Below are 23730 nucleotides of genomic sequence, written 5' to 3' on the forward strand. Positions count from 1 at the left end.
ATAAATTTAAAAAAAAAATCTGCCTGTAATATGATACTTTTCCAAGTAACGTATCACTTACTGATATCGACACACTGAATTCCTGTCCTTTATGCTAATTCATGATAATGAGCTGCTACTCTGATTCTTTGGTAAACAGGAAAGTTACTAACACACACATATACTCTCTCTTATATAAACATTTTGGGAAGATATAACTTTTTTAGAAATCACAAAATATCTTCCACTAAGCATATGCTTTAAAAATACATAATTGTATTCAAAATCGAAACTGAAATGAAGGAAAAAGTTTGAGAAAGAGTAACATAAATGAAGTTGGCAATTTGATATACATGATTTATTAGCGCATCTAACTGCTCTTATTTCAAATACTTTCAATCATGTATCACACGTATTTCTGGAAACTGTATTTTTTCCCTCCCCCTTGGCCTGTGATCACTGTTGATAACAAGCAATTTCTTGTTTGTAAACTTTGCTCATCACCACAGGCACTACCCTTGCTTTTAGCTGACACTTAGATGAACACTTACTAACCAATGCTAATGGTTCTAGGATGGTTAGGAAATGTCCTCAGTCTATATTTTTTTCAATATAGTAGCCACTAGCCACCTGTGGCTGTTTATATTTAAATTAATTAAAATTAAGTGAAATGTAAAAAATTCAGTTCCTCAGTTGCACTAGCCACATTTCAAGGACTCAGTAGCCTCATGTGGCTGGTGGCTACTGTATTGGATGGAGCAGATTTAGAATGTTCTCATTACCCAAGAAAGTTCTATCAACTCACTTAATCCTCCCAACACTATGAGGTAAATATTAGGAGTCTTCATTTTATAGATGAGGAAACTGAGACACAGAGGAGTTAAGTAACTTGCTTAAGTTCACACCATTGGTAAGTAGGGTAGAAGAGACTCAAATGTAGAGTAGACAGTCTGGGGCCATAGCCTTTGCTCAGCAACACATGATCCTGACTCTGATTAATGACAACAATAATAACAAGCGACTTACATTTATTTAGTTAGTGTTTACTTAGTAATGCAGGCATTCTGTTCATCATTTTACTTACACTACCTTATTTAATCTTCTCTATAGCCCTATGGTCTTGGGGGTAGACGTGATTATTAATCCCATTCTGTTTATGTGAAATTGAAATTTAGAAGATAAATAAAAAGCTTACAGAGTTAGGAATCTGGCAGAACTTGGATATAAATCCAGGTCTTTCTGACTCTAAAACATTCATCTTTAAAACTGCATATACTGTGATCCCTGACAGAAGACAGGTAAAAATAGAAACTTTTTTTTTTTTTTTTTTGCTGGAATAGCTTCTTTATTTTCTGAAATCCACCAGAGAATCATTTGCAGCATCACCTTTTAAGTTATCACTAAACCGTCAGTTGAGGACGAGGATTATAAGTGGACCCTGAACTAAATTAGAAAACATCTATAACTCACCTCTCTCTTTTTGACTTTATAGAGAAGGAATTAGATTTCTATGCCAGAGTAAAATGTGACAAGGTAGCCTTCGGGCCTGATATATATCACTTGATGATAATAGGAATCACTATCTAGGATTTTCTATTTTAAAAATGACAGAGATGCCACTTTTAAAAAGAGAATCAGTAGTCCAGACATACTGGGATTACATGACTGGAATGTGAGATTGGTTACTCTCATGTGTGTCTCTTTTTAAGATTAAAAAAATAGCAAACATGAAATGTACAGAGTAAATTATGTTTTAGGTACCGCAGTTACCAGTGTCTCCTCATTTTCATCCTAAAATGTGCACTGTTCTGTAGCTGTCCTGAAGAGAGAGACGGAAAAGAACACCTTCAATGAGCAGGGCTCACTCGTAGACGTGGTCTAGGCTTGTCTATCCTGGCTAAGGACACCCACAGTTTGGTTCCATGGCCACAATCCTCTGTGAAAGCAGCCACGAGGGGATGGAGAGTCAGCTATGGGAGCAGGGCCAAAGGTGTCCCCTCCTGGGATACCCTGTGGTAAGCAGACTTTCCTTGCTCAGAGTCCCTCACAGCTCACAGGTAGACACCTCTGATGTTTCTCCATAAATAACCTGAAACAGTGTCATGGACGTAACTGAGGTGACTGGGATGCACACAGTGGTGCTATTCCAGGCCAAGCTGAAGGGAGAGCAAGCTGGATGCAGGGACTGAAGACCAGGGGCTGCCACTCTGAGTGCTTGGACAAGTCACTTGACCTCTCTGGGCCTGAGTTTCTTATGCGGTTAGTGGGATGACTCAATGTAATATCATACAACAGAGCATCTGACATATACTAGCATGAATGAAATATGAGGTTTAAAGGGAGAACATGTTGCCAAGGTGACCATGAGAACCTCGTCACCTATAGGGTTTTCTATGGGGAATGACATGGATTCGGTTTCTCAGGGACTAGAGAAGAGAACCACAAAGGAGAGAAGTGAAGAAGCCCACCTCCCGGTGCCCATCCCCGGCCTCCCCATGAAGGGTGTGGTGTGAGCAGGGGTGAGTCTTGGTGACGAGAGTGTGATGGAGCCACAGAGAGCACAGGAGGTTGGAGAGAGAACGTGCTCGGTTGTGGGCACGGAGGGGAAAATGGTCAGAGTTCAGGAATAATGAGAACACATAGCCTTTGTTACCATTTTCTGCCTTGATGAAAAGTTTGTGATATTTACGGAACGAAATGAAACTATAGCTAAATCTCACATTGTAGCCAGTCGCTGTCATGTACTTTGTTTGGGGCACACATTACATCTCAAGTGGTCTCTCCAATTTTAATGTGTCCTCTGGGATAAAGTTGTATGACTGGGATGTGGGAGGAGTGGGACCAGCAACCACCACAGCCACCCATCCTTCCTTGCTCCATCCTGGTGGGTTTCCGGGGTGTAAGTCGTAGGAGACTGAAGAGGATTCTACTGTTAACCTCGGTAAAAATTGTGGGCATCTCATGAAAAGCTCCAGTTAGAACATAACATTAGGATGGTTGTTAAGAAAAAACAAGCTAGTGTCCGAAGTTGGAAGAGATCTGGACATGGGGCTGGAGCCAGGGTGCAACTGTGCAAAGTGGAAAGGGACCCCCCTTTCTGGGGGGGATGTAGCTTCATGCCAGGCTGCAGGGCTTGATGATTGGCGAGTGGGCTGCACTGGGTCCCCTCACTTTCTCCTTCCCACCCCCCAGATGGGCACAATTTGCAAAGGAGTAAGTGTCAGCCTGGGAAGCCACCCAGAGGAAGGTCCCTGCCTCCTCTCTGGGGTCAGTAGTGATACTTCCCGTGGGTCTTGTGTTATCTATACAATGCCCCACCAAACAGTGTTGGTCATGTAGACATTCTGCTTGTTGAAGTCAATTTCTGTGGGTTAAGCCTCTTTCACAGGCCCCATGTACACTGTCCTTACAAGAGGAGCACCCTAGGCTCTGTATAAGTGCTGGTTGGCTCAGGTTAAAACAGAGCAACTGCACTCCTGGAGCTGTTCCAGGTGAGCCAGTGCTGAAAGAAAGTGGTAGCAATCTTACCCCATTTCAGAAAAACACAACAAAAATGTTCTCACTGTTGGCTGGGTGCGAAGGCCCACGCCTGTAATCTGGCACTTTGGGAGGCCGAGGCGGGTGGATCACCTGAGGTCAGGAGTTCGAGATCAGCCTGGCCAACATGGTGAAACCCTGTCTCTACTAAAAATGCAACAATTAGTTGGGCGTGGTGGTGGGCGCCTGTAATCCCAGCTATTTGGGAGGCTAAGGTAGGAGAATTGCTTGAACCCAGAAGACTAGGTTGCAGTGAGCCGAGATCACACCACTGCACTCCAGCCTGGGCAACAGAGCAAGACTCTGTCTAAGAAAAAAAAGAAAGAAAGGAAGAAAGAAGGAAGGAAGGAAGGAAGGAAGGAAGGAAGGAAGGAAGGAAGGAAGGAAGGAAGGAAGGAAAAAGAAAGAAAGAAAGAAAGAAAGAAAGAAAGAAAGAAAGAAAGAAAGAAAGAAAGAAAGAAAGAAAGAAAGAAAAAGAAAGAAAGAAAGAAAATGTCCTCACTGTTGAATTTTTCTCTGGTAATGTTTTGTTTTTATTTTGTTTTGTTTTCAGAGTCTTGCTCTGTCACCCAGGCTGGAGTGCAATGGCGGGATCTCGGTTCACTGCAGCCTCTGTTTCCTGGATTCAAGTGATTCTCCTGCCTCAACTTCCTGAGTAGCTGGGATTACAAGCACGCACCACCACAGCCTGGCTAATTTTTGTATTTTCAGTAGAAACGGGATTTAACCTTGTTGGCCAGGTTCATCTCAAACTCCTGACCTCAAGGGATCTACCTGCCTTGGCCTCCCAAAGTGCTGGGATTACAGGTGTGAGCCACTGTGCCCGGCCTCTCTGATAATGGTTTTGAAAGCTCTAGGCATTTGCTACAGTTTATTTACAGAGTGGGCACCAAATAACTACATGAAGAATGGATGAATGCAAGAGTGACTAAATAAAGAGATAAATAAAAACTGGAAAGTCATTCAGCTAATGGACAAAATAAGTAGAGAGCAAATGCTTACTTTAAAAAACTCTTGGAAACAGTCAGTTGTCCTCATTTTAAAAGATTTTTTTTGAAAAATTTGGAGACACCTGTTTGCTTATGCTTCCAACTTTAAAACTCACATGCATAAAAAATGCTCATGTTTTCTCCTAGCAAAATTGTTCCGAGTTCATATGAGAAAATTAGTTCTATCAGTGCTTGCTGACATCCTGCAAAGGCTGCAGGACTTTTTCCACGTGAGAATACCACAGAAGTGCTGGCTCCTGAGCTGCTTTAGAATGGCAGGTATTGAGTAGAGATCATTGAAGGAACATGTGAGCATCTCCTCTCTCCCCCAGGCCTTACATCAGGATCTCCAAGGCGGGCCTTCCTGCATGAGGAAGGCCCCATTCCACAGGGAATGCTGCGTACACTCAACACTTGGTGACCAGAGATTCAAGAGATTCCATGCCACTAGGTGAGGGCCACATTCAGGCCACTGGCCCTCTTCAGTCCAGTGGCCCACACACTGCTCTAAGCAACCCCCAGGCATTGATGGGACTACGGAGGAGAAAGAGAACATTTACCAACAGCTACTAGGTTCGGACACGGGCCATGCATTCTCACAAATGTTGCTACAGATGGGAATCCCCCCAAGGCTGTGTTTTATATGTGCCTGTACTTAACAGGAGGAGCAGTACAATCATAGTGTATTCACTTTGCAAAGGGGATACTGAAGTTCAGAGAGAGAGGATGTGTGTGTGTGTGTGTGTGTGTGAGAGAGAGAGAGAGAGAGAGAGAGAACAAGCAACACATGGGAAGGCAGAGAAAAATTCTATGTCTGATTGTAATGAAATTTTCTTTTCTCGTCAAAATATTTTGATAGCATGGGGAAAGAGACGTGTGCTCATTAAAGTTTAATGACTGTCTCTCTCTGCCTGTTTCCATGTGAGGATCACACATTCTGACTCACATATGGTGGGTGCTGGGAATGGTTGACTGGGAGCACAATTCAGCCCAGTCCCCATCTTTGTCACCACAGGGACCAGTGAAATCCATGACTGGGTCCACTGGGATGACCAAACAGGAAGCCACTGGCCTGCTTTGGTTGACAGTGACTTGGATTCAGACATGTGAGCCCAATATTGTTCCAGATTGGCCTAGATTTGCTCTAAAGGGGGATCAGGTAAGAACAGCTGGAAACTAGCTTTTAGGAAACTCCAGTTCCAAGGCTGAGTTGGGTACTTTCTGGAGGAGACAATGCTTTGGGCAAAGGCTTTGAAGAGAAGGGAGTAAGAAAAAGTGGCTCTGACTTGTGGGAGAGCGGAGTTGACGATCATGTTACATTCCTGCTCTAGAAACTCCCCTGAAGCCTCTTTGTTCACAGAGTCGATGATAAAGCTCTCATCCAAAATTGTAGACTCCCCTCAACATAGCCCTAAACTATCTTTCTCAGGTTACCCTTACTCATCCCTGCTCCCAGCCTCCACCCCAGCCAAGGCACGCTTCTCACTGCTCCACCTCCCTTCTAGCCCTTGCTAACATTTTCTTCCTAGCATCTGAAGGGATCTCTCCATCCATCTCTACTGGTTGAACGTTATCCGTTCACTGGGGACCATTCATCTTTCTACAGTCTTAATTCTTGATGTCCCACACCACTCAAGTGTGGGTGATCTCTCCTCCCTTGAATACAAAACTCTCTGCAAAGTCAATGACTGCCTCTGCTTTGTGTGATAGTTCCACTATAGCCCAACAGCTGCCAGCACAGACTGGAAGACCAGCACAGTCAGGAAGACCTGGGCCAGAAGTGTCTCTCCTTCCCTCAGTAGGCAAGTGATCACGGGCCAGTTAGTAATAAACAGCAATAATGGCGATAACAGCAGCAACCAACATATATAGGTGTGCACTGTGACTCAGGCATCTATTGACTCATAACATACTCACAAAGACCCCAGGAGGAGAGTTACCATTGCTTTTGACTTACAGATGAGAACGCAGAAGCCAAGAGAGGTGAAATGATCTGTCCAGGCTTACACAGTTATGATGTTCAGAAAACAAGCTTTAAACTCAGATAGTTTAGTTCCAGAGCCCATGTTCTGACCACTGTGCTACAAGGCACTGCCTTCTCTGGTCCTCTCAGTTTTCTAATCAGTAAAACAGAGGTTATAGTAATGTCCTCCTTGTAGGATGGTAGAGAGGGTTAAATAAGATCACAGAAGAAAGGCGTTTAATAATGTAGTGCTTAATAAATCATAGCTGCTGTCATCATAATCACCAGGGCCTGGTCCCAACCCTTCTCGTGGCTCAGCTGAGTAGGAAGGGCTGTGGTCTCCTCTCTGTCTCTCACATAATTGCACCCTGTGCCTGGCACATTTGCCCGCAGCAACCTTGAGGCTCTGTCAGTTGTGTGTCCATCCAGGCTCAAAGAGGTTGAAAAAGGATGTAAGCGTTTTCTTAGAATTTAGAGAAATATGTCCTATGTAATTCTGGACCTCTGAGCCATTGTGGTTTTGTACTTTTACTGTATTTAGCTCCCTTTCCAAGTCCTCATTGTTTAAAAACCTTTTCTTTTAAGTTCAAGGTACATGTGCAGGTTTGTTATATAGGTGAATTTGTGGCATGAGGGTTGTACAGATTATTTTTCACAAAGACATTAAACCTAGTACCCATTAGTTATTTTTCCTGATCCTCTCCCTCCTCCCACCCTCCATTCTCCAACAGGACCCTGTGTGTGTTGTTTCCCTCTATATATCCATATGTTCCCATCTTTTAGCTCCCACTTACAAGCGAGAACATGCAGTATTCAGTTTTCTCTTCCTGTGTTAGTTTGCTAAGATAATGGCCTCTGGCTCCATTTGTGTTCCTGCAAAGGACATGTCCTCATCCTTTTCTATAGCTGTGGCTGCATTGTGTCCAGTCTACCATTGATGGGAATTTAGGTTGATTCCATGGGTGTGATATTGTGAATAGTGCTGCAATAAACATATATGTGCATGTATCTTTATGATAGAATGATTTATATTCTTTTTGGGTATATGCCCAGTAATGGGATTGCTGGGTCAAATGGTATTTCTGTATTTAGCTTTTTCAGGAATCGCTACACTGTTTTCCACAAGGATTGAACTAGTTTACACTCCCACTAACCATGTATAAGTGTTCCTTTTTCTCCACAACCCCACCAGTACCTGTTATTTTTTGACTTTTTAATTATAGCCATTCTGACTGGTATGAGATAGTATCTCATGGTGGCTTTGATTTGCATTTCTCTGATGATTGGTGATGTTGCCAATATCCAGCATCTATAAGGAACTTGAACATGTTTACAGGAAAAAAAACAACCCCATTAAAAAGTGGGCAAGGGACATGAGCATATACATGGCCAACAAGCATATGAAAAAAAAAAAGAGCTCATGGAAGCTACAATTCTTAGCAAACTAATGCAGGAACAGAAAACATAATACCACATGTTCTCACTCACAAGTGGGAGCTAAATGATGAGAACTTATGAACACACAGAAGGAAACAACAGACACTGGGGTCTACTTGAGTGAGGAGGGTGGGAGGAGGGAGAGGAACAGAAAAGATAACTACTGGGTGCTGGGCTTAATGCCTGGGTGATGTAATAATATGTACACCAAACCCCTGTGACATGTGTGTATCTACATAACAAACCTTCATACGTACCCTCAAACCTAAAATAAAAATAGAAAGGAAGGAAGGAAGGAAGGAAGGAAGGAAGGAAGGAAGGAAGGAAGGAAGGAAGGAAGGAGAAAAAATAGCTCAACAATCGAGTTTTGTTTTATACAATTTATCTGACTCCTCCCCCTAGGCCTCCTTTGGAATATTTCAACTTTAAGTTTTCTTATTACTGTCCTCTCCCCTTTTTTTCTCTTCTCCTCTCCATTCTCCCTCTTTTTTCCCTCCTGTCCCTTCCTCTTCTTTTCTGTTCTCTCCTCTTCCCTCCTGTGCCCTCCTCTTTTCTTTCCCCTTTTTCTCCTCTCCATCCTCTCCTCCCCTCCCTCCCTCCTTTTCTCCTCTGTTCTTCTCTCCTCTCCCTCCCTTCCGCTTCCTCCTCCCCTCCCCTGCTGTGACTCTGCATTTCACATCTCCGGGAGGCAAGGCAGGTCCCCAGTCCACAGACCAGAGCTTCTGCACCCAGGCCCTCTCACAGCTTTGTGACTCTTGGGTGGTCCTTAGGGTGTGGGTGCTTTGCCCAGGAGCACTTCTACTCAATGTGGATTTAGGTTATCCTTAGAGTTAGTAGGGCTAATGGTTAAAGAGCAGTTTATGGGATGATGCCCCATTCCACCTTTTTGAACAAACTTGGCATGGACAGAAGCCAGAATTTCCATCTGTTTCAAGCTCTCTTCCCTATCAAATGTCCCTACTTCTAAATAAGTTTCCTCCAGGAGCAGCATCTCTGATTCCTTTGTGGAAGGAAACACAAAACAAAATAACTCTCCGTTTAAAGTACTCTCTCCATGCCTAGGTCTGCTAACTTGTGGGATAAGGTATTCTGATTGTGCTCCTTGGGAATTAAACTGCTCTTTAAGTAAGCCCAGAAGATAACTAACAAATAATCCTTCAAATTGATAGTGCCTAAAAGATGAAAGTTATCAGTTTCCTTCATACATCCGGTTTATTATCAGTGGTGCAATTAAATTCTATTTTCTGCTGTGGTTTGAGCACTTCACAGCTCGGGAAGGCTCTCTCCTGAGACCTTTGCAGGGACAGGCCGCCGCTTCATAATTAGGTACACACGCAGGCCTTGCTGCTGGTGGGGAAGGTTCAGGGTTGAGCTCATAAATGAAACCTGCTCAACGGCCCACAAGGGTAGCAAAAGCTGCTTCCACCAAGTGGCTGGGACAGGCCTGCAGCAGGGGCTGCCACATGTCTGTGGGAAGAGCCAGCTGTGAAGAGCAACTTCTGGGTTAGGGCATCCTGCACCTTAAGCAATTAGCTTCACGTTCTCTTGGATGATGGTATCTCTGCAGCAACCCTAATCCCCACCTCTCCATTTTGCATTTGTTTCTGACTTTGCCTGCCAACCCTGCACATCCTCATTTTCATTCTTTCTTTTAAACCTTCCTGTGCAGATAATGCCATGGTGGGCTGTGGGCCGTGACAGAGGCGAAGGAACCAGAGACATGACAATGTAGGCCTTTGTAGAAAAGAATGGCCTGGTGTTCTGCTCCCTGATGGGCATTACATGCCTGTGAGCTTGGATGGGCCTTGCCTTGGGGTGTCTCACTGTGTCAATCACACAGGACCAGACCATAAGAATAGTTGAAGGAGCTGGTTCCCAGCGCTGCTTTTGCAGCCAGCCTGCTGGGGTTGGAAGCCCAGCTCCACCATTTGCTGGCTGTATGGCCTTGGAGGAGCTATAGAACCTCTCTGTGCTTCAGTTTTCTCATCTGTAAAGGGATGCCAATGCTCTTTACCTTGTGGGGTTGTTGGTGGTTGAAAATGCACCCATGTAAAGTGCTTTACAAACAGTGTCTGGAGCCCAGTAGTTACCCAAGGAACATTGCCATGCTGAATGCTGCACAGCAGACATTAGCTTTCCAAATGATTCACAGCAAAGGATTCATGAGAAGCAAGGACTACCCTCACCCTGCCCACCTCTAGGACCATTAAAATACGATCAACTTTATAAAGCTTTGATTTATCTACCACTTTAGAGCAATGTAGTTTAGCAGGATCTGTGCTAATTGCTCTCAATCACTTCAAGAAGATTGTTCTCCAGAGACTAGGGAAGGGCTCTATGCCCTGGATGAGGGCTGCATGAGATGTCACTTCTCAGGGTCCCTGCCAGAGGCCTGGGTTCCTGCTTCAAGGGCAGGAAGGTGTCTCATGGATTTAACCACAGAACCCCCAGAAACTACAGTGGTGAGTCTGAGAAGTAGGAGCACATGGGCTCCCACATTTGTCTCCCACTCTCATCCACCCTCGGCCTTCCTCTGCCAAGTCTCCTGAGCCACTTGGGCAGAGATTTCTGGTGATCACTGGAGAGGCACCATGAAAACTACTGGTCAAACATGCAAAAAAACCTATGGTGACAGAAGTCAGAAAAGTTATTATCTTGGTGATGGTCCAGGGGGTTATTGGCTTGAAAAGGCATGAGGGAACTTTCTGGGGGTGTTTGAAATCCTCCATTTCTTCATCTGGCTCATGGTTGCAAGGCACACACACATACAAAATCATCATCAAGCTGTATATTTTGATCTGTGCGATCTACTGTCCACAATTATACCTCCATAAACAAAATTACTGTGCAAAATGTTGCAGGCAGTTTATCTACCTCTTACGGCATGCCTGACCCACTTTATTCTGGAGACAATGAAAGTTCTAAGTATCTGTAGCCATTACACATCTTTATCTTCCTCCACAAGTGTGTTTATACCCACAGGTTATATTTATATCTGCAACCACATCTATATATTTAAATCTGGAGAGGAGAGAAAAGTGTTATATGTATGTGTCTATATATAGGGCAGTTTACTTCTTTCAAAGAACAAGAGGATCCTAGCACTGGTATTTTTTTTTTTTTTTTGAGCAGGACATTCATTCACACACACACACACACACACACACACAAGCACACACATGCACACATGAACAGTAAGTCTGCATGCCTTTCTCTCTGTTCCAGGATGAGACGCTAAGACTGACCTTGATGATGAGCTTAGGGATGGTCAGCACGGTGGACTTCTGCTTAGCCAGAACATCCCTGGTCTCATTGATGCGAGCTGTGACAAAGAAGTGCAGGGACGCTTGTTCCAGCAGCTGACCCATGTACTCGCCGGCTTGGATCAGTACCGCCTCTTTCTTGACTGGCAGGAGAAAACACACATGGGCCTGGCATCAAGACTTGAGACAGCATCTACTTTACCTTTCCCCAAGTTTCCCCATCCTTCCCACATTAGCCTGGAAGCCACCAGGAACACAGCAAAGGTAAGGGGCAAGTGGAACGAAGAGTCAATTGGGGATAAGCTGTCCTGCTTCTTAGGTAAAGAATGTGCTGGAAATTTAATATTCACTGAAGTCTTACTGGAGAAAATGTGTCAAACCTTCCAAACAGTTCTTTTGCTGTTGTAAAAGAAATGCCTTGGAAAAGATGTGATTTTTGTGGCAAAGAAGGATCAAGGGGTTTTAACGGTGGCTTTGATTTGGGCTGGGATCATTCCAAAATGGAACATGTGGGGTGCTGAAGTCCAAGGCCCCCATCCCACACGTGATCCCCTTGTCGAATAAGAAGTGTCTCACCTAGGCCATGGGCCACACTCAGACAAAATTGTCAACTACATAAACATTGTAGCACTCCACATTTTCTCTCCAATCTGATATCATGATTTTTCTATTTAAGAGAAGGAAGCTGTTGAAACCAGTTTCTACCAAAGGCATTCAACTATCTCCAAACCTCTGTTCGTGATTTAGAAGACCTCTGTGCCAAACGATTGTTCTCTCAATGGAAACCAGTCACTGATGTCAGATTTCTAGGTCCTGGGGACAAGCCAATGAGAATGGCGTTTGGAGGATGGGGAGTGGTCCTGGCTCCCCTCCAGTTACCATCTGGGCTGAGGATGGTGAGTTCTATCTTGTGGCTCTGGCTCACTTTCTCTCTCTAACTCCCATTTCCCACTGTCCAGGATTCTAGAGAGCAATGGGCAGTTTCTCTGTAGGCTGAGCCCAGGTGTGCACTTGCTGCTACCCAGTTGGAGCCAGATGCCTGCATGAGCCGACAGCTGGCAGACCCTGCAGGTGAATGGGTGACTCATTCCTTCATCCCCAGCCGCAGGCAACAGACTCTATGAACCTCCACAGACCTGAATGTCTTTACTGCTTTCATTCTCAATTTCTGGCTTTTGCCAAAGACTTCTCCTTTCTGTGGAAGTTATTGAAGGAAACAGCTTCATGGCCAACAATTCGAGTGCAGAGGGTAATACATTTTAGTCTGCTGTATGGAACAGCAGTTTGCAGGAGCGTGGAGTGCCTGTGGATGGGCATGCACCAGAGCAGAGAGCAGGGCCCCTGACTCCCCACTGGCTCAAAGGTGTGGGTGCATTGAGCCATGCCCATCATCTGTAGAGGAACTCTCACACCTGTGCTGGATCTGCAGCAACTGGCTCTGGACCTTGAAGACTAAGAGGCTGGGAAGGCCTCTGCCTTGGGCAGCACTTCTATTTGGAAGTCTCTTTCCAGATGCGTAAGTGCTGTGCCTGCTTCCAAGACTTCAGATTGAAGAGTCCTCAGTCTTGGCTCTATATCACAATCACCTGGGGACCTTAAAGACCGACCAAGCTGGATCTCATTCCAGGCCAATTAAATCAGAGCCTTGGAGGACCCAGACACCTGTATTTTTAAAAGCTCTGCAGCTGACTGTGATGTACAGCTAGGGTTGAGAAGGGCCACTCCAACAACCAGAGGCATCCCTGTAGAATCAGCCCTGCAGACAGCCTGGGTTCCAGTGGAAGAGATGGCTTTCCAGTCCAGGTCTTTGCTGTTCCTCCTGTGGTCTGCAGACCTGGGAACTTGTTACAGATGCAGGGTCTCTGACTTCTTACTGCACCACTGAAGTCAGGATCTGCATTTGAATAAGATCCCAGACAATGCCTATTCAAGTGTGAGATGCTCTGAGAGATGGGAGGTTCTAACAGCAGAAGGGGTAAGTTAGGGCCAGAGTTAGGGTGGACTGAGGACGACCTGGATTTTAAATTGAAAGGCCTGCATCCTGGGAACCCCATCGATCCCTGGAAAACTAGAAAGGTTGGTCATCGTAGACTAGTAGGGGGCAATGTTACCCCCAGGGGACATTTGGCAATGTCTGGAGACCTTTTTGATTGTCACAACTGGGGTGGAGGGTGAGTTACTACTGGAATCTGCTGGATAGGGGCCAAAAATACTGCTAAACATCCTACAATGCACAGGATAGTACCACAACAAAGCATCCAGTGCATAATGTCAATGGTGCTGAAACCAAGAAACCCTGCATACAGCAGGTGGATTATCAGAATGTATTTTAGGCAAGCACTAAAGAGCTAGCTTCATTGGCTTGATTTCTGGAGCAGAGCTGTTCTATTTAGAGCTGGTTCTTTAAAGCTATGACCTTGCCTTGACCTTGGCCCCCAGGTCCTGCCTTTTGGAGTGACCGGCTCTTATTGCTGTCTTTGGACCTAAGCCTGGACCCTGCTTCCTCCGTGACTCCCCTTGTGATTAATAGTCTAGATGAGTGAAGTTCTGGCCCTCTATTGGTTACAGCCTCAGATGAGCATAAATGGTCAGTTTGTCGTGTCTCTAGATAGAATGGATGAAATGGCAAGGTGGAAGGCCTCGAAGAACCTGCATTTTGCCTCTAGCTGCCTCCAGTAATAACAATAATAAAATGACTTCCTCTGGCTATTTCTAGAGGACTGTGTTTGACCACTGGATTTCTTTTGGCTAGTGGGATATGACTTCTTTACAGAGGCTCTTGCTATCTTTATAATCTCGGTATCAGGACCCTCTCTTCTCTGAGGCAGAACACTCCCTAAATCATAGCACTAAAGAAACCAGGCTGTGCTTCAGAGCCCAAGAGAACAGTGCTTCTGAAATAGTATGTTATGTAAGTGCTGTGTTTTGCCACTGCACAAGAAATTCTTCTAGATAAAGTTGATTAAACGTGGCAAGAGAAGGAGGAATAGGTTTTCGCGCTGTGAGCAGTGGGGCTGGGATGCTGCCAATATCATTTACGGTGTCTGGGGAAAGCCAAGGGAGACACAGACTGGAGCTGCCTCATCTCTTTTCCAAAAAGCAAAGAAAACTAAATATAGCCAAGTGGAAATGATAGCACCTTTGAAGGTACGGAGAGGTTTAAGTTATTCAGATCTCCCAAGCTGATTCTAGCACACGCATTCCCTTTAATCATCAATCTGGAAAGTATGCCTCTCATTCTACTTGGAAAACTTTCTTTGCAACAGGGGCATCTAAGAATGCTTGGTCAAGGCCTAAAGTTATGTGGCTTTTTGCAATATACTGCAATTTAATTTATATTTCAATACACAATTTATGGCTCACAGTTAATGCCACCTGCCTGCAGGGCACAGGAACAAAGAGTCCCCGGTTCCCTTCAAGTTATTCAGGACAAGCTGGGGCCAGCCAAGTGAGTGGGAGATGTGTTCCCATGGACTCAGGTGGAGGTTTGGTCAGCTGTCCCTAGGTCAGTGACTGAGAGAGTGATATCATTCTGCTCACCCATACAAGCTCGTTCTTAAATTGGATTAGAGAGGGAAGGGGAAGGAGATTATGAGACAGGACACTTGTGAGGTGGGAAAAGGGCTAACATTTGGTTCTTTGTCTAAGGATCTGTGCTAGGCTGCAGGTAATGGGGGCACAACGGAGGGAACTGGCCCACTTGGGGCCAAGTTTACACTGAACTGGCTCACTGCCACAGCTATTATTTGTCTACTCTATTATCTGCTTTGCCTCTCATTGCTGTTTAGGGGCTTGAACACATCGACTCATCTTTCCAGTTTCAGTTTCCCCAAATGTAAACATGTTGGAAGTTACCATTTACTGAGCGTCTACCATGTGCCAAACATTTCACACTTATCACTCATCTGGTTTCCTCCACACCCTCCTTCTCTAGCACCACATATCCAGTCCATCAGCCAATCAGGCGGGCTCCACCTTCAGCACATGCCCGGATCGGACTAGTTCTCGCTGCTTCCATCACTAGTATCAGCACCTCTCAGTGGAGTGACTGCAGAAACATCCTACCAGTCTCTAACCTTCAGCCCTACTTCCTCTGTAGTCTCTTCTCAACACAGCAGCCAGTGGTGTTTTCAACACAGAAGCCAGTGATCTTTTCAAAACCTAAGTTAGATTATGCCACATTTCTGCTCAAAACTCTCTAAAGGCCCTCAGCTTACTGAAAATAAAAACCAAAGACCTTATAAAGGCCTACAATTCTTTATATGGTCTGCATCCAGCACTGCCTCCTTGCCACCTTTGTTCCTGATTCTGGCTCCTTCCTGCTCATTGAACACATCAGACATGCTCTGGCCCCAGGGCCTTTGCACATACGGTTTCTTCTGGCTGGAATGCTCACTTCTGACCTTCAGTCAGGTCTCTGTTAAATGTCACCTTATTAGAGAGGTTTTTTTTTTTCTGACCACCTCCACAAGTACTCCCTGTTTTCCTTAACCTGCTTTATATTTTTCTATTACCCATGTAACTATACTATAGATTCGCTTGTTTGTTTGGTTCCCCCATGAGATCACAAATTCAGCAAGAATTGCATTGCTGTGTCTCCAGCATAAAACAGAACCTGGACTTGCAAGCACTAAATAAAGGTTTGGGGAATGAATCAAGAACCCTGTGGTGTGTGTGCTATTGTTCCCCTTTGCAGATGAGGGGAGAGAGCTCAGAGTGCTTAAGTAACTTGCTCAGGAAACACAGCTGGTAGGTTACACAGTCATCGCTTACATCCAGAATTCTCTATTTGCAAAACTCTCTGAAATCAAATGTGGCTGCCTGTTTTAAATAATCCCCATGACTGTTGTCCTCTTCAGTCCTTTACACTGACTATTCTTTTCCATGAAAATTACCTTTACTACCCTAGGAATAAGAAAAGCGCCAAATCTTTCAGTTTCAAAAAAAAAAAAAAAAACACTATAGTGACTTTTTTTTTTTTTTTTTTTTTTTTTTTTTGCGATGAAGTCTCGCTCTGTCCCCCAGGCTGGAGTGCAGTGGCATGATCTTGGTTCACTGCAACCTCTACCTCCTGAGTTCAGATGATTCTCCTGTCTTAGCCTCCCAGGTAGCTGGGATTACAGGCACCTGCCACAACGCCTGGATAATTTTTTGTATTTTTAGTAGAGATGAGGTTTCACCATGCTGGCCAGGCTGGTCTCGAGCTCCTGACCTCAGGTGATCCACCCGCCTCAGCCTCCCAAAGTGCTGGGATTACAGGCATGAGCCACCACGCCTGGCCTTTATAGTGATTTCTTAATTGTTAGTTCTATTACTGAAGCTAGGGAGATCGGCTTCCTTCAAATTTGAAGAAGTTCCTTGGAATCAGGATTTTTAAAAACAGTTTCTCATTTTTCTGGGGATATTTTCCGAAACCTCAGCAAGGGTACCATGATCTGTGACAGCCACAAAATCCAGAGAACTTGAGAGCAACTGAGACTTGTGGCTTGGCCATCCCGGGGAGTGTATTACTTTTGCTTGCTTTTGCTTTGTCAAAATTATTCTTCATGCACTTTTCTTTTCAGTGCCGCACGTCAGGCCAACAGAACTTGGTGCCCCAAAGCATCGAGGTCCTTTGCAACCTGCTCTAACTCATGCTCTGCCTGGAGACCAGTTTCTTCCAATTGACTCGTGTTGCCCATCATGTGGTCAACTATTGTGTCCACCAAATATGAACTTCCTAGGAAATGTGATTTTTTGAGATTGTCATCCCCAAGGTAAGCTGCAGCATGTGGACCCTGATCTTCTTAAAATATTCTGTTTTTATAGTGATGAAAATGCTTGGAAGGGTGTGTATGCAAGGACGAGAAAGAGGCCCCACAAGAGATGGCAGAGGTAGAAAACCCCTTCATAGCCCCTCCTAGATGACATTTATTTGTCTCCAGCCTCCTTTTTTTTTTTTTCTTTTTGATACGGAGTCTTGGTCTGTCACCCAGGCTGGAGTACAGTGGCACGATCTTGGCTCACTGCAACCTTGGCCTCCCGGGTTCAAGCAATTCTCCTGCCTCAGTCTCCCGAGTAGCTGAGACTACAGGTGCCTGCCACCGTGCCTGGCTAATTTTTGTTTTAGTAGAGATGGGGTTTCATCATGTTGGCCAGGCTGGTCTCGAACTCCTGACCTCAGATGATCTACCAACCTTGGCCTCCCAAAGTGCTGGGATTACAGGCGACAGCATTTTTAAGAAGCGGCCTGTGTGCAGCACGTAGATCTTCCTGCCTTTTGAATGGGAAAGCAAAGCACACCATTCATTCTGGACGGCCCCCAAAAGACTTCACTAACTTGGGAGATAGGCATCAGCAAAGGGCCTGTTTCTGAGATGGATCATTTAGATCCATGCTCCACAAACTCTCCTGTACACTCCAGTCCCCTTGGGATCTTGTCAAAACATGGTTTTGGATTCAGAAGGTGTGGGGTGGGACATGAGATTCAGGATTAAAAAACAAAAACCAGATGCTGATGCAGCTGGCTCATGCACCACACTTTGAATAGCAAGAAGTTACATTTAATTCTCACGACTCAGGGGCTCTAGGCTTTGAGAATTTCAATGCTCACTTCTGTGCATGAGATGTGAAGATGAAAGTGGAGGCTTTTGGGCCGAGTGTGGTGGCTGATGCCTATAATCCCAGCACTTTGGCAGGCCGAGGTGGGCGGATCACCTGAGGTCAGGAGTTTGAGATCAGCCTGGCCAACATAGTGAAACCCCGTCTCTACCAAAAATACAAAAAATTGCTGGGCATAGTGGCAGGTGCCTGTAATCCCAGTTACTTGGGAGGCTGAGACAGGAGAATTACTTGAATCCGGGAGGTGAAGGTTGCAGTGAGCCGAGACCACACCATTGCACTCCAGCCTGGGTGTCAGAGCGAGATTCCATTTCAAAAAAAAAAGTGGAGGCTTTTGCAGAATAAGTGAGTTCTCCCTGTGAGGCTCACACTTCTGAGATATTGGGGGAACTTTAACTTTGATATGAAGCTCTAATGGGCATTAACACCTAGCAAGACAGGGGCCAGACAGCAAGTCTCAAAGAGAACCACACCATTGTTAGCTTACAGGACAAGGGCTCCAGCGTCACGTCGAATGTCTCCTTCTTGAATTCTGCCTTCGAGACCCCAGTGTAGAAGGTGATGTTGGCTGAGAGATAAGCTGTGATGGTGTAATGGTTGTGGCTGTTGTTCCGGAAGGTGATGGTGAGCTTGAGGTCTTTTCCCAGCACGGCATTTTCCACTTCAAAGTCCATGTCAACTTTGGACCTCGATTTCATGACACCCTCTGTGTTGAGGGGCTTTTTAGCTCCGTACATCAGGGCAGTTTCTAGGGCCAGTCTCTCTTCTTCTTGACCTGGGGGAGATCCAGAGATAATGACAGGGAAAAATACAATCCACCAGAGAGAAAGTCACATTAATGGATGCACTGTGTGCTGCACTTGTTGGGGTGCTTCTATAAAACAAGCTTCAGACCTCCCCAGGAGACAGGTGCCATCATTATTCTTATGTTATAAATTCTGCAATGTCAGATTCCCAGAGAGTCAGTGACCAGCCTAGGCTGCAAGTTAGGAGGTGACAGTGTTGGGATCTATCCAGAAAGGGGTTTCTCTGGGGCCACTATTTCAGAGGGGGGGAGGTAAAATTGGCAATGTCTACCTCTTCTTAAACTGTGGTGTCAGTTTGCTTGCCTTCCTTAGTCCCAGCCATGTGGCTAGAATTTGGGGACCTCTAACAATTGGGAATAATTACCTCTTGCCATTCCACCTCCTGCAATGTAACTATTCCCTCAGATTTGTGAATCCCCTCTCCCAATAAGACCTGTCTTCCTCATCTCTCCTTCCACTTGGGCCTGTCCCACTTGCTCTTTGCTGAGCTGACCTTTGAAGGCTCCTGCCCTGTTCTTCCCTATCTTACTCAATTGCCATTGCCCCCAATGCCCATGCTGTGGCAGAAGGCAGAAATCACTTTTTCCCAAAACTTGCATCCCCCAGTCCCCAAGGATGCTGGGCTCTGGCAATACATTAAAAAGGCGACTCTGCCCAGGGTGCTTCAGTCAGATCCCTTGGAGGGGCACTAGTTGTCCAGTGCCTTCTGGAGATGTTCTCCACCTTCATTAGCAGATTAGAGGTTCTAAGTGAAGCACAGCAGCAAGGACACCTCTTTGCTTTTCTTTACACAAGGTTTCCCAAACTCATCTGACACTGAGGGCAGTTTTTTGAGGGACATCTATTGACATATGGTGGTACACCTAAGTTCTAATGCAGTTTGAGGTGTATGTGCTGCTTTTACGAAAATGTTTTGTGCAGGGTTTCCAAAGTGGTTGTGATGGAGATGAAGGGAGGAAGAGGAGGATAACAAGCTCTGGAAGAAGAAAAACATAGCTTTGTCTAAGTGAGGAGGCAAAAAGTACAAATACAAGTCAGGTCGCAGAGGAAGCTTGTGCCTCAGACACTGAGAAGCTGGGAGGATGGTCCTTACAAAGCCTTGGACAAAAGGCTTTGCCTTGGGGACAGGGCTCGTGCAGATGTGAGGGATGGTCGTTATCCTCTTTTCCATCCTAAATATCTTTGGGTTTATGTTTGTGCATCCCTAAGGATAGAGATGAGAAGATGAAGGCAAATTCCTTGGCTTGTAAAAACTAGGCTTTAGAATGGCTAGTGAAAAAAAATCACTTTAAAATAAGAATCCTACCTTTTATAATTATGCTAGTTTAAAGGTACTCTCTTCTACTTTATCTAGTTCATAATGAAATGCAATGGTGACTGAGAGGTCAATGAATCATCACAGGCCTCACTGAGGGCTAGCTGTGTGCCAAGCACCAGGATAAGTGCTTATTGTGCATTGTGTCATTTGATCCTCATAACAACTCTGCAAGACAGACACTATTATTACCATCACTTTCCTTGTTTGTAAAATAAGGGTGTCTACATCCTAGGTTTATTAGGTGAATTAGAGGTAGTAGATACATAATACATGGAAGCTACTCTGCAAAGACAGAGAAAATGCCAGAAGGCATTGCATATGAATGTGAATGTGTATTTGTGTGTGTGTGTGCGCGCGCGTGTATTAATGATTTCCCTGATTGTCAAGACTGCAAGAATGTGCCAGGAACTGTTAGTCTAGGACAAGCATCGGCTAGAGCACTTGGAAGGAGATAAGAAAAAGGGAAGGAGGGGTGAGGACAAGGGAAGTGCAGTGAAATATTTTAGCAGAAATCATCTGGCCAATAGATCCATGAGAAGAGAGCATTAATGATGATCACTTTGGATGGGGTCCAAATATGCATTGAGGCAAAATGCAGGAGGCAAATTCAAGCAGCAGGAACATATCAAAGAGGAGCTGAGCTGGCCAAGGTGAGGGGAATGGGAGAAGAAGCCTTGAGGGCAGCTATTAGCAACTTCACGACCTGCCATGGGTGGAGGAATCTGGAGCTTCCTTCTGGGGAAGCAGCAGCCTCTGTGAGCAGAGACCGCCAGGCAGAGGCAGGCTGGGGCTGTTCCAGGAAGCGCAGGCCCAGAGAGGAGAAAACAACTGCAGGCTTTCCCAGAGCCTGGCAGAGTAATTCCTGTTTCTCTACAGTTATGCTCTGTGCTCTGGCGTCTTACATAATTCAGGGCCACAGGCAACATTTTAGTGCTATGAAAGATTTATCCAAAGCCAGATTTTATTTTCTGAGATTCTTCTACAGCCTCTGGGTGCAAAGTCAAAAATATCTTTCCATTAACTAGGATGTAATAAAAGAGCCCTTTTACGTTGGACAAAGATTCTTCTCATTGTTCTGGCTTTAGCTCCACTGTCACCTCCCCTGTCCTCCCCCTCTTACCTTGTGTAATGTGTCCCCAAATTCCCCAAATTCTAGTCCTCTCCGCTCTCCCTAACACATACCTGGCTTTATTTCCTCTTCCTTGTCACAGTACTAGTTACTATGTGACGTTATCTTCCCTGCTGGAATGCAAGCCCCTGAGAACAGAGACAAGATATGGCTTGTCCACCTCTGCATCCTCAGGCCCTGAAACCCAGCTTGGCACAGAGGATCTGAAGGATTGAGGTTTGGAGAAGCACTTTGCTTTCAGCCAGAGACAAAATTTTCCTCTTCATAATGGTCCAGTTTAGGACATTTCATGTTCAACTAAGCCCAGCTGTGAAAATGCCTCCCCAGTAACCATTCATTCAAATCATCTCACGCTGTTGGAAACTCCATAATGTTCCAAATACCGTGCTAGGCACTAGGCACTGAGGAGAAACACAGACTTTCCCTCACTGGTGCAGAAGGAACAAGTGAAGAGCAATCCCAGCACAGATGTGTTCACCACAGATGCTGGGACGAAGGTTGGCCTGCAGTGCATGGGGACAGGAAGGGGCGTGGGAGGCTTCTCGGAGTTTTTGGAGTCCCGGCAAGGCCTGGGAGGCAGGGGGAGCTTGGCTTGTTGGAGGAACTGCTAGCAGGTCCCTGGCCTCTGCATATAATACCTGTGGGGCATGCTCAGCAGGTGCAGTCACCAGGTGCCAGAAAGCCACTTAGCAAGAGGCTTTGTGAGTTAGGACTGGATGCCCTGGAGGCCACAGGGAGAGAGGGGGTGGGGGTTTTAAGCAGTACTAGAAGAGGCTCAGGGTTTTTTTGTTTGTTTGTTTTGTTTTGTTTTTACGCATTTACAGAGTTTTTAAAAAATTTTTCATTATACTTTAAGTTCTAGGGTACATGTGCACAACGTGCAGGTTTGCTACATATGTATCCATGTGTCATGGTGGTTTGCTGCACCCATTAACTCATCATCTACATTAGGTATTTTCCTAAGGCTATCTCTCCCCCCTCCCCCGACCCCACAACCGCCCGGTGTGTGATGTTCCCCTTCCTGTGTCCAAGTGATCTCATTGTTCAATTCCCACCTATGAGTGAGAACATGTGGTGTTTGTTTTTCTGTTCTTGCGATAGTTTGCTGAGAATGGTTTCCAGCTGCAGAGGCTCAGGTTTATGTTTCAGATATTACTTTGGCAGCAAGGCAAGGGCTAGACTGAGGAAAGGAGGGCCTGAGGAAGTAAGGTGGAATTGGGAAGCTAGAGCAAGTATTTTTCCAGGAGAAAACTAATCATAGGCCAAACGAATAGGAGTAGTATGGCAGGAATAACAGAATTACTAGTAATAGGGGAAACATTTATTGGACACTTATTATGCGTCAGGCACTATATTAAGAGTTGTACACACCAGATAATGTTTAATTTTCAGGCTATGGAGCTGGAGGGGAGGGGATGCATTTGAGAACGATTTCAGAGGGGACATTTCGAGGATTTGTTGCTTGACTCAGTCTTAAGTAGCTAAATTTGAGTGGATGGTGGTTCTCTTCACCAGAGTAGGGGCAGTGGGAGAAACAGATCTGAGGTGAGGGAGGGAGGGAGTGGTGTCATTTGGGAGGTTCCAAGTCAGGTTTCTGTGGGACATTTAGGTAAAGTCCGGGTGGAGACGCAGACATGAGGTGATCAGTACATACGTGAACATTAACACCAGCTATGTGGGAAGAACTTCAGGTGGGTAGGAATGGAGCTCAAGGATAGAAGCCTAGAATGAAGTGGCATTGGAAGGGGCTGAAGAAAGGGGAAAGCTTATAGTCAAAAAGAGATGGGAAAAGAGGGTCAGGTAGGAGGGGGTGGAACCAGGAGAAAGTAACATTGTAGAAACAAAGAGAAGACAGAATTGCAAGGAAAGGGAGTGAACAATAGCACCAGGAAGTGTAGGAAGGTCAAGTAAGCTGAAGTCTGACAACTGGGTGGTCTTGGCAACCTTGAGAACAACTTCAAGGATGTGCTGGCAACAGAAATCGGGACAGAGTGTGCGCGGAAGGAGTGGAGAAGGAACACTGCAGGATGCAAGTCCAGGCAGCGCTCCAGGACGGCAAGGGGGCGAGGAGGAAGAGACGGTGGTGAAAAAGATTTTTGTAATTTTTTTTAAAACACAGCAGACATTTGAGCCTGCTTAAATGCTGATTGGAAGAAGACAATAGAGAAGGAGAGGTGGAAATACCAGTGACCCTGGGAGCAAAGAGGGAATGGGATCAACACATTGTCATCAAACAAGATACATTGCCACTGGAGAAGTCTTCGGAATTCTGGTTTTCAAAATCTTATCGTTTCTTAATTGTATATCTCGAAAAAAGTTATAAAATAATAAGCTTTAGTAAGTTGAAGTGAAAATGATCTTTCCATGATTTAATTCATTAAAATAGTTAATTCCTAAATCTAGTAATAATTGTTTCCTGTGATTCTACTCATTTCCATATTTTGGTGTCTACACTCAGCATTTATGGATCAGAGAAATTATAAGAGATTCAACAGTGAGAATCAGGGTGAGAATCAGATGGTGAGAATCAGAGTGGGAAGCACTGAGCCACGGATATGACGAGTCCTCACTGCATGCCAGTGGCCAGTGGCGGCTATCAATCCCTGTATCCCACCATATTCAGATGCAGTCTTGGTGTTCTTCTCAAAACAACACTCTACTTGGTCATTTCCAAAGTTCCAGTTTGAAATGGATATGCCACCCTTGATT

General features: G+C 45.1%; 1 protein-coding gene across 2 annotated transcripts in view; it reads right to left on the reverse strand.

The window, feature by feature from the left end:
- F13A1 (coagulation factor XIII A chain) overlaps positions 1–23730 on the reverse strand; it is a 163027-nt gene that overhangs the window by 16461 nt on the left and 122836 nt on the right. For both annotated transcript variants that reach the window (XM_007973790.3, XM_007973791.3), the window contains exons 12-13: positions 18256–18543; positions 11151–11311 (exon numbers count right to left, since the gene is read on the reverse strand). In XM_007973790.3, the coding sequence (XP_007971981.2) occupies positions 11151–11311; positions 18256–18543 (449 nt within the window). The remainder of the gene's footprint in view (positions 1–11150; positions 11312–18255; positions 18544–23730) is intronic.

Source organism: Chlorocebus sabaeus, chromosome 17 (genome assembly GCF_047675955.1).
Source record: "Chlorocebus sabaeus isolate Y175 chromosome 17, mChlSab1.0.hap1, whole genome shotgun sequence".
Classification (NCBI taxonomy): domain Eukaryota; kingdom Metazoa; phylum Chordata; class Mammalia; order Primates; family Cercopithecidae; genus Chlorocebus; species Chlorocebus sabaeus.